Genomic DNA, 17094 nt, shown 5'->3' with positions numbered 1-17094 from the left:
GGAAATTGACCACAGTGCAGTCTGCTAACTCGAATTTAACAAAAATATTGAATCTAATATTTGATCCAAGTCATATCAGCTTTACAGTATAAGAAACAGGAGGCGTAACTAATGTATGTGGCAGACTGGGACATGATGGATCAGATGATAAAGTCATGCAAAAAAAGATAAAAAATAGAAGAAAGATAGACAAGCATTAATCTACAGCAGATATTTAACATATGCTGAAACCTGACATGGCCCCAACAGAATCACACACAGACAGAACAGAGAATCAGGCGAAGAAATTACACATTCTGTTTTGCCACCAAAGCCTTCACTAGACAATAAGAAGGTATCATTGGAGGAACAATGAGAACTTAACAATGGTTACTAGTATTATTTGAGACATACACACAACAATAATAAAACGCCCAGTACAAGGAATTGCTAAATAAATATACACCAGTGGGGGAGTCTATGCAAGGCCAATGAAGGCCACTGAACTCTGGCAAATAGGGTGCAATGGTGAGTGAGAGCTTCGCAGCCTGTGACAAGCAGAGGCGTGCGTGTACAATAGATCACCATAGTCAAGGAGAGTAGGAACATAGCCTCAACCAATTTTTTCCTTAGAATACAGGAAAAGCAGGACTTGTTTCTACACTAAAAGTCTAGTTATCATCAAGTTTTCAATCAATTCAATCCTCAGTTAACATGCGTAGATAGGACTGTGACACTAATTGAATCCAACTGCCCTACAAAGTTACAATGTTAGGAAGAGAAGCTAATGGATTCATGGTATTAGAAAACAACGTCAATTTAGTTTTTGTAGCGTCATCTGTGTAAGCATGAAACATTGCATCAGGAACATTTTCTCAGTCTGTTACATAGATAGTACAATAACAATTACAATTACAATTTGTCATTTGGCAGACGCTTTTATCAAAAGTGACGTACATATGAGATTTTCATACATCACAAGCAAGGTTCTGGACAGGAGAGAACAACAAGAGTAAGTGTCCTAACACAAACTTCTGGTCCAGTTGAACATAGGTGCTATGAGGTAGTGGTTCGAGGTAATGCTTGGAGTGCATAGAGTGAAAACATTTTTTTCTTTTCTTTTTTTATTCCAAAAGGGACTTTGCAGATCGAATGGAGTTTGGTAACTTGTTCCACCACCAGGGAACCGCAGAAGAAAGAGTCTAGCTAGAGACTTTGGGCCTTATTGAGCTGCCAACACCAGGCGTCGTTCCTGGGCAGAGTGTAGTGAGTGGGAGTGAGCGTAAACCTGAACGAGGGAGTTCAAGTAGGTCGGAGCGGTTTTGGTGGCAGTTTTGGAGACGAGCATCAATGACTTATACTTGGTGTGGGCAGCAACTGGGAGCCAGTGGAGGACAGCGGAGTGATGTGCTCTTTTTGGCCGGTTGAAGATCAGATGTGCTCCCGCATTCTGGATCATCTGCAAGGGTTTTACAGAGCATGCTGGGAGCCCTGCCAGTAAGGAATTACAATAGTCGAGGCGTGATAGTGCTAGCGCTTGTACTAGGAGTTGCATGCTCAGACAGGTAGGGTCTGATCTTCCTGATGTTGTACAGGGCAAATCGTCATGACTGAGCAACAGAGGCCACATGCTCTATAAAAGTTGGTCATCAATCGTGACAGCCACGTTTCTGGCAGATTTTGTGGGAGTGAGCAGAGCTGAATCAAGCTAGATATTGATCTGTTGTTATATAGAGGGACTGGCCGGGATGACAAGGAGCTCGGTCTTTGACAGGTTAAGCTGAAGGTGGCGTTCCTTCATCCATGCCAAGATATCGGTGAGGCATGCTGATATCCCTGCCGAGACTGTGGGGTCGTTTGGTGGGAACGAAAGGAGAAGCTGGGTATTGTCAGCATATGAATGGTATGAGAAGCCATGTGACTGGATGACTGCACCAAGTGCGGTAGTGTATATTGAAAAGAGAAGGGGTCCAAGCACTGACACTTGAGGTACCCCTGTGGACATGCAGTAGGATTTAGACACTTCTCCCCTCCAAGATACTGCAAGGGATATCCATGAGAGGTAGGACTCAAACCAGCGGAGAGCAGATCCTGAGAAACCGAGCTCAGCGAGTGTGGAGAGGAGGATTTGGTGGTTAACCCTGTCGAAGGCAGTGGATAGTAGAAAAATAGTAGAACAACAGTAGAACAATAGAGCAATAGTGGAACAAAGGACTGACCAGTAGCTCTAGCTCATCGTAGTGTTTCCACTACAGATAAGAGCGAAGTAGAGTGTCTGCGTTTGAAACCGGACTGGCTGGAATCATGCAGGTTGTTATCAGAAAGGAATTCATAGACTTGATTTAAGACTCAAGCTCAAGAGTCTTGGAAAGGAAAGTGAGGAGTGAAACTGGCCTGTAATTTTCAACCTGAGATAGTAAACAAAAGTGGACCCAAAATCGAACCATGGGGGATCCCTGATACAAGACGTAGTACCCCGAAGGAAATGCTATCAAATCTGACACATTGTGTCCTTTAAGAGAGGAGTTTTCAATCCAGCCAACAGCCTGCTCAGACAGTCCAATACTGAGCAGCCGCTGCTGCATGATAAGATGGTCAAATGAAGGCCTTTGACAGATCAATAAAAAGATCCACTGCCTCAGTTATACTGTTTACAGCCTTTAGGGATGTTGTATTGATGCTGTTTCCTGAAGCCATTTTTAACGTACATTCATCATGTTTTTCATCCTAGTGACCCTCCACCTTACCACATGCTTAACGTGGCTTTACAATCATATCACAGCAGTTTGTAAGAGCTGAGTGGCAACTTGTGCTGCAGGAGCAAACCCAATTAAGCCAGGCAGCTGGATGAAGGAGATCACATTTTGTCAAGTTGGCATTTACTCTTTAAGGTTTGCAAAATCTTAGCACACAAAAGTTTTTCTAGCACATGCTCATTTTCATCTGCATTACAGCAATAATGAATTTATCTATGAAGTACATTTAATTTTCAAATTTTGCTCACAAAATCCATCCATTTTAAACTTGACGCTATAGACAGACTTTCTGCTGTTATCCAGAGTACAAATGAAGTTGACAGCAGAGACATGCTAATTAATTGATGAGCTGTGCAGACAGCTCCCCTGGAGAAAACCAGGTCGAGTGCTCCAGGCTATCTTTTTTCCCTTCCAGGCTCTGCAGTACAATTGACCATAATCGTAGCCACACCTGTCAACAATTAAACAGCCACTGACGGACTGTTTTGGTCACTAGAAGATTCACTGGTGAGGACACAAAGACTGCAAGTTCTGGAGACCTTTTGCAGGACTGGGGCTCCACAGAAGCCAATATCTAGAAAGCCCCCCCCTCTGTCTCCGACGATAGCAAATTGGCAAGCAACAACGAGTGAATAGAGAAAACTGTGCTCTATAATGTTATCATTAAGCCAGCTTCACACAAGCACCTCCTTTCTTCAGTCGTCCGCTCAGTTTGTCATGCAGCAAGACAGAGCTTCCCAGTCTTCACTGTTTTTCCAAAATTCTACACTGTGTGGCCTTGAAGGATAAAAAACGGTGGAATGTAGAATCTTTCCAATTACAGCGATAACATTTGATGAACTGAACAGATCACAAACCCCGAACTGCTGCAACAGAGAAAAGAAAGAACGATAATGCTACAATGGGAAAATTCTTTTTCGTTTTTTTTTTTTTTTTGCCAATAACTTTCACATGGGCAGACTTCTAAGACGTTTCATCTGTTTCTGCTCTTCACCACAAATTTGTTATTTTATATCAACAGCCGCATCAATTTTGATCTGTTTTTTTTTTCCTGCCTTTCACGTTAAAAACATACCAAATCCATTTAGCTGTTACACACAAATGAATGTGATAGCGATGACATGTCAAGAGAAGTTGGGGTCACTGTTTTGGTTCTGGTAGTACGTCAGACAAACCTAGCTCCAGCATTTAATTCTTATTCCTCCTACAAAGTCCCCTTAAAGCCCCTATGTGTTGACTTCATGTTAGGAAAAAACCTCTATTGATTCTCATGGCATGAGTTCATAGGAAAATGAAAAAATCCCAGTTTTTATTGTATCGAGGGGCCAAGGTGGGGCATTCATTGTTGTATGCCACATTCTCTACCACTACCATTCCACTGTGTGTTAGCTGACTTCTGATGGAGTCATTACTGAAAAAGCTCTGCACTGTACAATCACTGTCTGCTCTCACTGTAAAAATATCCACCTGCACCCTGATTGCAGATGATTATTCTCTGTTACAGTTTTTTTTTCCCTCTTCCACCTCGATCATTTGGCTTTTGTGTAGTTTTCACTGCCAATAATATTTATCTTTTTTACAGATTTAGACCAACAAATGCAAAAGGGTTTGTGATCTTTAACTCAGGCTTTTGGAGACGCAGGTGATCAGCTGCGGATCGTCAGGAACAATGAACGCATACTGAACAGTGAAACAAGAGGTGAAAACATGCAGAAATAAAGAATCTGTTTATTACACATGCGATGGGTGCCAAGATGAGAAAAGACTCAGAAATAAAGCCACACCAATGGTTGTCAGAACATCATACTAGGTAAACTCCTTCTGTATCTCACCACCTTTCCTCTGATAGAGGATGGTAGAATTACACGCTCCATAAGTTGAGCTGATGATAGTCTTGTGGTCGTAATTTGTTATGTAAAAGCAGCTAAACTACAGAAAAATGAAACTGTCTCTGTCTCCATGGATGATTGGTTTAAGTCATAAAACAGTAAGCCAGTGTTTTACCGACTGTAGCTTAACTGTACTGTCCATGGAAGTGACTAAAGCTCGTCAAGCCAGAAAGCTGAAACCTTGCTCATATCAACTAATAATTAATTAGGTTGCCATGGTAACAGTCCCTGCACAGTACAGGGGTGATACTTGTTTATGTTGTGTTCTGGGCTCACCTGACTCTGGGTCACACTGGTGCTCACAAGGGTCGAGGAGGCGTCGTCCACACAGCTCACTGACCCAGGGCCCGCTGGCATTCTGCTGGTAGTACAACAAGATCTGAGCCGGGTTCAGCCAGTCTGAGGCGTCCAACTGGCTCCCCTGCAGCAAAATGAACCTTGATCCTGAAGGGGACCGAGGGAGGAGGGGTGAAAAGAGAGAGTGTAAGGATTCAGAGCGAAGAGAGATGGAGGGTTGAAGATAAGGACGGGTGGGGAAGGAGGCAAGGGGACGTGTAGAGTGAATGAACAGATGACAGGTGGAGGGAGGGTGGGAAAGCAGGAGAGAATTAGAAGGAGGGCAATAACGGCAACCAAAATGTCTTCTACTGACTTAAAGAGAGCAAGCACAGAGCTTGATTGCTCTGAGCTGAAATGGGGAGTGAGGTACTTTAGAGGTGAGAACAACCCCAACCCTCAGTATTAAAAAAACCCTCAAAATAAAATGGTTTGATAAAAGCAAAAACTAAATATTTGATGAAAAAAATACCAGCTGAGCATTCATTTTGCTTCAAGATGAACCTGAACCCTACAAACGCTGCACTGAAATCCTCAAACAACCTTCCCAATGTCTGCTGCGATATTTGCAAAAGATTGCTTATTACTTAATATCATTAAAGTAGGAGGTGAGATCCAGCCAAGACAACAAACCTTGACAGCAACAGAATTAAACGATAAAAACTATTCGAACACTGAGGAACATTTTAATGAAACAACATCTAGAATAACAAGACTAACACTTGTGCTGCTTATTATCGCTAACCACAGGATGCCAGCTGCATCCACTTTGCTGGCCTGCAGCCAAATACAAGCACCAGGAGGAGGAAGGCAAAAGTGAAGAAAATGGAATGGTGCACACACATTTTCCATAGTGTTTAGGTAAATATACGCAAGGATTCGAATGATGAACGTTCAGACAATGTCATAAATAAACAAATGACATGTCGGTGCGGTTTGGTCTGTTGAATATATGCATTAAAGCATTTGAGTGTGCTTCTGTTTGGTTGGCTGATAAACCTTGTCTTCTCTGTCCTTCCCATCGGTGCAGTGGGAAATTGTATTATGGAGCTCTCTCCTTTTCATGTTTTTCTTGCTGAGCCAATGGCTTTACATATAGTGTGCATTTGATTCAATTATATGTAGGATGATGGCACACAGATTTAATTGGCTGCATGTCCCAGTGACTGTAACTGGGTTAAAGTTGAAGGTCTGCATGCTACTCTGCAGAAACCGTATCAACAATGTCACTCGACACCTTTGTATAATCACTAATTTAATTAATAATAACTAATAACAACAGCTAAAAGTTACAGTCATTTAATAACACAGATTGTGCTTCTCCGCTCTAAGCATCATGCATATATTATTTGTTGCACTTAGTGACGTAAATAAAGTGGTGGTGGGATTGCGTTCCAGTGTCAGGTCAACACATCGTCTGCATCTGCAGACATCCTTTAAGGGCCCTTTTAGCTACATGCTATTTATTAGCCAACATGAGCTTCAGCCACCATGAGAGGTGAATATAAAAGAAGAATCTTGGCACTGTTGTTAAGCTGCACTGTTTCATATTTCAAATATCAGGCATTTGGTTGGTTGAGGTAAATTGTGGAGCAGGAGGGGCCGCATGTTAGTCGGTTTTATCTGAAAATACTACTCATTTTAAAGTTGGTATCAGTTTCATTACATTCACTGCACATGAAGAGTGGGTTCTCACACGCTTAGCAGCTCAAATAATTTACTGTAGGGAACCAGGGAGATTCATCTATGAAACCTGTCCTGAAGTCAGTTTGCAACTGCCTCGAAAAAGCAAGTTTTCAAAAACATACAATAACTTGAATTTCAACCAACCAGAAGAAAAAAGCAAACACAAAAGAGTCTGTCACTGGGAGACAGAGGACCCTGATCACCGGGCACAGCAGGTGTCACTGTAATACCTGATACTGAGAGCCGGACACTGTGTGATCTCTGTAATTTAGCTGCAACACTCATTGACCGAAGGCCCTGCAAACATGGGACGCACTGGGCATTCGCTAACCCAAGCATATTTAATGAGTTCTTGGCAAGCTCTGTGTGCCCTAGTTAGTGCCATCCCTTTTGATGATCCCTTTAAAAGTAGAGCACACACTGCAAATGGCCGCAGACTTCTTGTTTGCTTAATTGTGGAGAGTCATAATATTGCTTAGAAAAACTTCCAAAGCCTCCAATCAGCAAAGTTTCTGTTTTTATGGTGCATTTTACATATCTGATGTCTCTGGCAACCATGGGTGTGAAATATTTTTGGTTTTGCATCATGAAATGGACTCTAAAATCAAACAGAAAAGCTTTGTGGATGTATGCAAAAAAGATAATCAGCCACCAACTGACTTCTGACAAAAAAAGATTATGAAACTGGAGCCAACTTGAGTCGGAGAGTCGTCATCACCTGAAGTGTGAATTTCACAGGAGGCCACGTATGTGCGAATGGACTTCCAGGGCTAGAATAAGTAGAGTGGGCACACGGCTAAATCATGCATTTAAGTACCGAGTGCGGCGCTTCAGTCAGGGTCTAAATACGGCTGTTATGCAGAAGTTTAGCAATCTCACATTATCTCACAGATATCAACGAGTAGAAGTCTCTGGCTCAAACATACATTATTGTTCTTTGTTGGTTTCAGTATTTGAGAGCAGAGATAGACAGGAAACATCATCAGTGGCTCATTAAATTTCTTACTATAAGAATGCTGTTTCCATGAAAGTCAATGCAAGCCATGCAAAATGAAAGATGGAGCAGGAATTTATCCCTCACCCCAACTCAGTGCCACCACTCATGGCCAGAAGATATATGAGTCTTCTGTTTAATTCAGTGGTTCTGCTGTAATAATTTAATGAAGAGATCTCTTTTGATCACCGTGACTCATGCTTTTCAGTGTCGTGGCTCTAGGTATGGTAATGTCAGTCGGTTGGCCAGTACAGATATTCATATCCAACTCACGATGGATTGTAATAACTCTGGTGATCATCCAACTTTTGGACCATCGTCAGGGAAACATTTCAGTTTGGCCAGGTTTTTAGTTTATGACTAAGTCCCTGCAAAGTGAACAACATTCCCTTCGGTAATTTACTTAATGTCAGCAAGTTAGCAGGCTACCCTAAGATATCCAACATTGCAAACCTGCTAAATATCAGTATTATCAGTACTGGCAGTGTTAGCATGTTAGAGGGCTCATGTTAGCATTAGCCATTAGCATGGCAGTAGACTCTTGGCGCGTTCATTGCCTTGCAGGGCTGAAGGTGTTTTTGTTCTTTCCGTGTGGCCCCCTAACATTGCCTACCATTCTGTGAGTTTGGATTTTCAACATCCTATGAGCCACTGAGTGACTGAACCTTTGAGGTTCTGGCAAATGGCCATGCAGGCTGGAAATATGACGGTCTTAGATCAGGCAATAGAGGTCCCCAGCTGCTATCGGTGTGGACACGTTATGCACCTTAGACCATTGGGCCACAGGGACACCCAAGATAGTTTTAAATGCAATTTTGACAAGTTGCAGACAAGACACGGAGGGTAGTAGAAATCCTATTTCAACAGAATACAATTTGAGATGATAAGCCTCAGACACATTCTATTTTAGACTCGCTCCAAGACAGAAAAAGTTTGTCCTGTCTTTGTTGTGTGTGTTGAATAGCAGCAGATATTGTTATCCAGCGTGAGCAGACAAACATCTCCACATGATTACTTTCCTTGATGTGAAAGGCAAGGAGAAAGGTGTGACTCTACGTTTCCGTGCTTCTCTTCACTGTATGTGAAGGCAGACACATGCGCAGCTGTTGGCATTAATAGCTTCTTTCCCCAGTGCTAGAATCCAGATTTTCATCTGATTCACCATGACATCAAATCAAGTCTGATGAGATTGTGGAGACATTTATGGAAACGTTCTAAATCGATCCCAGTTTTGTAATTCAACAGGCGAATTCGCCATCTTTCATCTCTCCTTTCAAAGTTCCCTCCCTGGACGCCTCCCTGGAATTTTAATATCTCCCTGGCAGGCCAGCGTATACCACCGGAAAGTAGCAGCGCTCCGAATCAAATCAGACCTCCAGATGATAGATGAGTGAGCCTAGTCACAGTCTATAATATATCTGGACTGCCGGCTCACTCCTGTGACAGCTGAAAAATGCCAATGAGCCAGCAGGAGCCAGCTCTTGGCCCCTGTGGTGCGGTTTTTTTTTGTTTTTTTTTTTTGCAGGTGCTACATTGAAATTCATTAGCAAGGTGGTTCAACGTATCAGAAAGTACAAGGGGAAGAGTGATGGAGGGTTTGCTGCGGGTGGTCACCACGACCTGGCCTCAATGTGCTCCGATGCTTTGAGGGCACATTTGCTGTGTGGCCTCACATGGAAAAGCTGGGGAGGGGGTGGTCGACCTGGCATTTACCTTTTGTCTTTGAGAGAGCCAAGCAATTCGCAGCCCGACTGCAAAGCGCAGGCACTTGGTTTGAGAGATACAGCGAGCTGAACTCCCCGGAGAGCGGCAGAAAAATGCCAGCTCAGCCCCCCGGGGCTTTGAGCGACCACGGAGTTGTGTGTGGAAAAGCTGCATCCACAATCTGAGGCTGGTGTAAAGCCTTACCGTCAGCGATGAGGTGCTCCGGCACATGTAGGATTACCCGAACTGAGAGGCTGCAGGAGAGGTGAGAGGAGTAAACCAGGCCGATCACGCAGCTGATGACACTGATCAGAGTCAGGGTGGTCTTATTGATGGGGCTCCGCGGGGAACCTGCTGCTGGAAATAAACGCACAAAGAGGGAGAGGGGAGTGGCAGGAACAGCAAAGAGAGATATGTTAAGCAGTGATGGCTTTTTACTCCCTCGCAACCCCTCCATACCATAAACTTACATGCAAGACAGTCACACAAACATACACACACACACACACACACACACACACACACACACTTCCTACACAGGGAGTAATTTTACAAACAAGCCAAAAAATGGGCTTAGCGCCCATGAAAAGGACCTTTGGATCAAAAACCTCAAGCCTCTGGGAGGTTTCGGGCATAGCTCAGTGGCACAGAAATAAGGTTTACCTTTGAAGGGTATTAACATCCACGCTGGGATGTGGGCAAAAAAAAAAAAAAAAAAAAGAGACATGGACCTACATAAAAATGGTTCAGAGGTTGTTTTGCAACCTTCCCTTTTTCCTCTGCTCTCCCTCTCTGCCAGAGCGAGAACGCTTCCCTTATCTCTTTTACTCCAGAGTGCAACACAGAAAGTGTTAAACGTGACCTCATACCCACAGGGGCATGCATACGTGCACACGCTCACACACACATCCACACATCCACACACACACACACACACACACACACACACACACACACACACACACACACACACACAATCACAATCACAGTGACCTTGAAAAAAGCCACTCACACTCTGTTTTAAGTGGCTATTTTTTCACGGGTAGAATAACTCGAAATTACATTGTCACTTTTAAATTACTCTGGCAGAACTTTCTTTTTCAAGAGCTGCCCAAGGCGATCCTTTACACAAAAGCCAAAAGAGAAAGCTGACCTCTCGTATTATGTAGAAAGCCAGTTTATTTAATCAAGTAACTCACCCAGAAAGTGGATGTGGTGCATAATCTCACCTTTTTTTTTTACATCCTTCTTTAAAGTTTTGGTTTTTTACATGTTTATACACTTGGCTAATGTGTGAAAAGTGGGAATATTGTCATCTGCTGTCTCATTCTTCTGACTTGGAAGAAATACTTCCGTCATGCCTCATGAATCATCCTTTCCTCTGGATCTCGACAACATTGTTAGGGCAGTGTTGCAGCCGCTTTATTCTATTCTTAAGCCCTGCCCTAATTAAAGGTGTTGGCTACACTTCTCGAGGCTTTGCTGTGTTTGTGACACCTGTGCACATGACGGAGGAATAATTGGCTCGGAGGTGTTGTAAAGGCTCGTAACGCCTTCTGACAGCAGCTTGTATTTTGAGGGCACTGTCTCTTTATTATTTTCTTTTTTTTATGTTTTCCCTATGTCTCTCTTCCACACACCATTACTGTACATCAAAGCTGCAAGGACACGGCATGCGGACAGATAAAGCATGCTGCACCACTTCACTTTGACAGCATTTGCACAGGATCCTACTCGGAAATAATATTTGCGTGGAATATTATTTCAAACTGTCTTTCATGTTGTAAGATGCAATCTGCACTTAAAAACATTTGATCTCATCGTCTTGTTTGATTTCAGTCAACAAGACTGTATGCAGGTGCACTGAGATCAGTGATACATGCTCACAACCACTTTTAAAACATTCTACACACACTTATGTGGTTATATACACAGCACACTGTATGCACAAGTTCTATGTACAGTCCTGTAGGAGTCACACACAACACTGGAGCAATCCATCTGCTATATGCAGTGTAAAGGTTACTTGTCATGCGTCGTGGCGATGGTAATACCATCAGGCGGCGGGATAAACTGTCTGTAGGTGTATGAGTCCTCCTTACCCCCTGAGCCCCACGCGCTGTTGGCGTTACCATTTCTCATACCTCGACTCCGGCGGCGACTGCGGTTTGGGTCGGTGTAAAAGGCCAGCTGAGGCTCGCTGTCTGCCTCCGTCCCAGAGTCCCCGTCTGGGTTCAAGAAAGTTGAACCCGCTGTTGGATTCACACATAAAGAAATAAAAAATACACCTACAATGAGGGAAAAAAAAAAAAAAAGTTCTGGACTAGCAGTGGGGGATTTGCCCTGAAGTTGGCCTCACAGGGATGGGAGGAAAACCCAGAACGGAAGATGAAGCCACTGCTGGACTCCGTGTGGAAAGAGAGCATGAGAGTTTCCTTCAATCAATAATTGAAATGTAGGCTAATGGATATCGAAGCCCAGCAGAAAGTTCACGGCATCATACATTAAAGAAACGCTTGGAAACAACTTTTTTTTCTTTTTTTTTTTTTTTCCCTTGAGCATACTGGTGTAACATTACAGAGAAGTCTGGATTTAGCCGTCTCAGTTCCTTATCCAACAGGAGTATATCAGAAAACAGCAGATCCTTGAATGGACTAAAAACAGACCAGCTATGACGTGCGGGTGTGGGTGCAGAAGTGAACATAATGCATCTTGTTGAGTCTGATCTGTGCTTACTTTGCTATCTGAATGGACTGTTGCTGAACAAGTCCTTGGGGGACTGCAATTTGAGCAAATCGCTCCTCACCTTGAGCCATTCGTTAAGATTTGCAAGGTTTGCCTTGTCGTATGAAACCTTCACAGTGGATATTGTAAGTACTCACAATGGAAGAGAAGCGATATAATAACAGGAAAAATCAAGCTGGATATGGGAGTTTATACTCGGACACACATAAGAAAGAATGAGCCGTTCATTACGTGCTGTACGCAAAGTGGCTTCAGGAGTCAATAATGAAAGATCAGACATTCATTTGAGACTCTAGAATGTTTGAATGGATGGTTCAAAGTTGGATAATTGCATACAAAATGTAATGTTTTTCTCATTAACTCCTCATTAATTAAGACAGTGCTGTGCTGTAGCTTCGATAGTTATGTATGAAGCCCTGACCACATGTATACATGAATATTGCTAAATGAACATTTTCCTCTGCATTTTGAGTTTTAGGCCACTAAAACTGAGATTTTTTTTTTAAGAACACCATGTCAGAACTCCAGTTTCTGTGTATCCATGTAAAGTTAGTTCAGGGTGGGTTAGCACTACTAGGTCATGTGACAGAACAGTGTTAAAATACTGCAAAAAATGAATTATTAGCTACAACTGGTTTTGTTTTTAAGTTACTCAAACCCAAAGGAAAATAAGCTCACTTGTTCTGCTCTGGTATTTGACATATCTTTGATGTAGACCTTGTTGCCACCTACAGGCCTGGCATGCTCATTTAAGTGATTGCGTTCCTATGCGTACGGACATGTATTGTTCAGTGAAGGACATGCGGACGGAATTGTTTTTTAAGCGCAGGGGGAAAATGTCCACGTGTGGTCAAAGACAAAATTTGAGACCAAATTATGTGGCTAAGGACAAAGGATTTAAAACAGCTGATTTTCAGATCCAAAACTGCATAATTTCGGTAGAAAACAGTGAATTTGACACAGAGGTAAAGATGCTTTTAAGCAGAGATCCACTTCAGTGACCTTTGGTATGCAAACGGACACCTATGACACCACTGTATCATATTAGCTGCATGCTCCATCCAATTGTATGTAGCCTCTTTCTTGCCACAGTATAAACTTCTCCACAAAGCCACGTCTTGAAACAAATGCAGGTAAAAAATGTCACTGTCTCCTTAACGACTGAGAGGCCAAGTAGCCACTGACTGGCCAAGATGTTAGAGCCACCAATCTCTTGCAGGAATAAGCTAATTAATTCCCCTACCTGATGTGAGTGGGTGCTTCCTTTGTTATACCAGGTACTATTCTGTTATCTTTCAAAAAGCATCTCTTTAAAGCAGCCTATTTCACCACTTCTCTGTCTTTGTAGTATCATGTGGAAGGCTGCTGTCACTGATTTCAAAAACATCAAAAAAGACAAGGGTTCAGAAATAGAACACCAAACAGGATTCTCCTCATTGAAAAGTTCCCCTGTCGTAGAATACCTTTCCCCATTTCAGGTTCAACTCTGGGGCACCGACATCTCAGCAGCCTAAAAAACAATCAGCCGTCTTCTAAATGTTGGCTCCCTGTTGCTCCTTTCTGTCTAAAGTGGTCACACTGCTTTCAAAATGCTTTTATTGTAACTTTGAATCTACAACTTGGGGCAACTTACCACGTCAGACAGCACCTCGATTAGAACAACAACCTCAGTTTATATGCCCCTGAAATGTTGCTGTCACAGATCACTATCCATTGAGAATCACTAAGTTTCCATGGAAACACTGGTCCCTCATCTCTCAATATAGAAATATCTAAACAATCATGATTGAGGCGCATTTACATGGGACTGGAATGGATGATTAAAGGCATCCATGACACGTGTGTGTGCGTTAGTGTCATGAGGTTCATCCTCTTGTTCCAACCAATCAGCTTCTCTCTACTCTCTATTGCCTCGATTTGTTCCCACAACATCCTACTGCATGTTGTATTTCAGGGACACATTTGAAACACGTACCTTTTACGGATGCCTGGTCCACAGTTTCCAGTGGTGTTAATTTCTAATTCTATCCAATCAAGTTATGCTTAAACTTTGACACTCTATTTTATGTTAGTATATATATTTTATAATTCTACTCATGCATACATTGTTCATTCATACAATGTCAATACAATATCAAGGCTGCAGCTCATTTTCATTGTAGATTCAACCATTGATTCTTTTTTAATTAAATAACCATTTGCTCTATAAAAGTTCAGGGAATAGTGAAACCTCTGAGCTCTTCATATTGTTTGTTTTGTCTCATCAACAGTCAGACAATCGACACCCAAAATTGAATATGTATGATGAAATATAACTGAGAAAGGCTCCAAAGTCTCTGACTGACTGCTAGAGAACTACTATGAAAATTCATTTATTTCAAAATACACTGAGCATCTTGGGCATGAGAGCGTTTGGCAGCTTTCTGTTGAGCACAGTTGGCACCACTACAGGTCTGATCTGAAATTTAGTTACTTATCTTTCGGAATATTTTGGAGGAAATGGGGTAAGCGGCATTCAGGAGGCTGCAAAAGTGAATCCATTTAAAAAGGTGGATGACACACGAACAGTATGTGAAATGGAAAACATAAAGACTGAACAGCTGAACATACACAATGCATACTTGGCTGTGTTTTGCTGGACAACATGACTCTTGTTTTTGAGTGTGCAAATATACAGGCCGTCATGAAATGGGGGAAATTTGCATTGAAATATGGAGAACAATCCCATTTAATACCATTTAATCCATATGTGTTGTGCATTTTGGTGAAATAATAAATGTCCCTGTTGCTTCAAGGTAAAAAAAAAAAAGAAAAAAGCAGCAGTGAATGGAGCTTGACTGGTCTGATTTGAAGGACGAGAGCTGATGTTGATAAACAAACTGCTCTTACAATATGTCTATAACGCATTTCGGCTGAGTGTGTTTCAGCAGAGGCATTAGCTATATTTAGAGGGCATGTATTGAAGCTTGTCTTACAAGTGTTCACATCACAAAGTGAGCGGGAAAATCCATCAAAGCAGCACAGATTTGCAGCCTCAGTGGGATATATGTGAACCAAAATAAAATTCATGCTAACGTTGCTCAGTGACAAGAGCTTTAAAAATCCCCAACCAAGACGCGGCGTTTGATTAGACTGGAGAAGATCCCTGCGAAAAAACAGGGGAATGAGAACACTGTTGGCAGCGATGTCGATGTGACGAACTGTGGGAAGGACTTTCTCATGATAGCAGCTTCATCAGCTTTTCATATTGTTGGTTTTAGAACAATATGCACTGACGATATGAATGCATAATGTAAACAGTATTGGCAGGCATGACTATCTGACAGCACAGATGTTGGCGTTGCTTTGCTTCACAAGTGGGAAGGCTTTTTTGATGACACCATTGTTTCAGCATTTCACATGACTGATTTAATAATAAAGCAATATTCACCACACAATTTCCCCCCAGGAATGTTTATTGGCAGGGAACAAAGTCCTCTGGAAGAGTATTCAGCGTGCTGTTAAAACTCTGCAGTGGAATGCCCACAAATGAAATCTCCATGCGGTGATCAGCGACTTCTCCAAACTTACAATATTTCCCCAAAAAACTGCAAAATAAAGTAGACTTTAGTTAAATATCCATCATGCAGGGGCAGTATAATTACATGTGAGACCAAAACATCATGCTCTTCCTACACAGCATTCTCCTTTTGAAAAACAAATGTGTTTCCTCTGAGATGATTTTGATGTTTTTTTTATGTCATGTCTGACTTATGGCTGTGGATGTTGCTGTCTCTCAGGCCAGCATGATGTTCTACTCTTTAACTTTAAAGCTGTACTGCTATTTGTGCATTCAGGAGCCACAGTGGGTACATGTGTAGGCACTGAAGCTACATCATAGGCGACATCATAGCTTACGTGGGCCTCATCAAAAGTAACTACACATCAGGGCTTGTAAGGAACCTAGATAGCATGTAAACATGGTGATTGTGCAAGTGTAGTTTCATATTCAGAAATCAAACAAGGCAAAATCACCCATCATGTTTAAGTCCAGTGGTGGACTGAGCGAATGGCAGAATGGCAATGCTAGTGTGGAAACATAAATAAACACAAACAAATCCCTCCCAAAAATTATTTTTTAGCAGGAAATGATGAGAAAGGATTTTATATGTTTATGACAGGTAATGTACAAGCTGATCTGGAGCCTGCTGCACAGATAAAATACCCTCGTCTTGTAATAAACTCACTTGTAATGTGTGCATTTACAGAATATTAAATGTTATTACAGTTTGGATAACTGTAGTGCAAGCTGAACAGGCGAGCCACTTAGTCTTAATCAGACAACAAATAAAAGTAAAGAGATACTTTAAGAGAAGCTTCAGTCCTGTCATAAAGATATACTCTGTGCTGTATACAGGCTTTGTGCCCGCAGAATCAAATTAAAAGTCAGTAGTGTTACAGCAAGCGTGAGTCTGGATGTTCTGCCGTCTTTGTTGTGCATCAAACATAATTTCAATTTCCTCTCGCTGCTGCGGTAAGTGACAATGTGCTGGGTTTTCCATAAGGAGGCTGGCAGAGTATAGACAGATGTAGACATTTCATCCTCTGCTTGAAAAAAGATTTTATTCCGACAGTACCCAGCTGGGAAATAAGAACTGAAGCCTTTCAGAGATTCTCTGCTTCTCTACAACGGCTGTGTGCTTTTGCTGTGTTTTGAGAGCATGTCTGTCTTTCTGGGCCACAAATGGATGTATTAAGCATTGTCCATTTGTTGATATGTCATTACTGCATGTCCCAGTTCAAGGGTTGTATACGTCAAATGATGGAGTCTATAGAGATGAAGCCTTCAGAGGAAAGAAAGCTCATGGGCTAAACCTGCTGCTCTAAATGAGACACTGGCTTTACAGAGAAGAAGGAACGCCGTCCTGATTTGAGATACAGATCATGTCAGAGTCTGTCCTTCAAACTGAGTGGGCCCAGTGGGAGAACAGACCCAGTCGAAGGCATTAACTGAGCTAAAGTGACG

General features: G+C 42.2%; 1 protein-coding gene across 5 annotated transcripts in view; it reads right to left on the bottom strand.

Annotated features, from left to right (window-relative positions):
* astn1 (astrotactin 1) overlaps positions 1 to 17094 on the bottom strand; it is a 361427-nt gene that overhangs the window by 246398 nt on the left and 97935 nt on the right. Inside the window, exons 6-8 of one of the 5 annotated variants that reach the window (XM_076744683.1) lie at positions 11447 to 11596; positions 9549 to 9698; positions 4901 to 5068 (exon numbers count right to left, since the gene is read on the bottom strand). In XM_076744683.1, coding sequence (XP_076600798.1) covers positions 4901 to 5068; positions 9549 to 9698; positions 11447 to 11596 — 468 coding nt within the window. Of the gene's footprint in view, positions 1 to 4900; positions 5069 to 9548; positions 9702 to 11446; positions 11597 to 17094 lie in introns of all 5 variants that reach the window. The other 4 variants (XM_076744682.1, XM_076744685.1, XM_076744686.1 and 1 more) reach the window with 4 other exon arrangements.

This window comes from Chaetodon auriga, chromosome 12 (assembly GCF_051107435.1).
Source record: "Chaetodon auriga isolate fChaAug3 chromosome 12, fChaAug3.hap1, whole genome shotgun sequence".
Classification (NCBI taxonomy): Eukaryota; Metazoa; Chordata; class Actinopteri; order Chaetodontiformes; family Chaetodontidae; genus Chaetodon; species Chaetodon auriga.
This window is presented reverse-complemented; position numbering and strand designations above follow the sequence as displayed.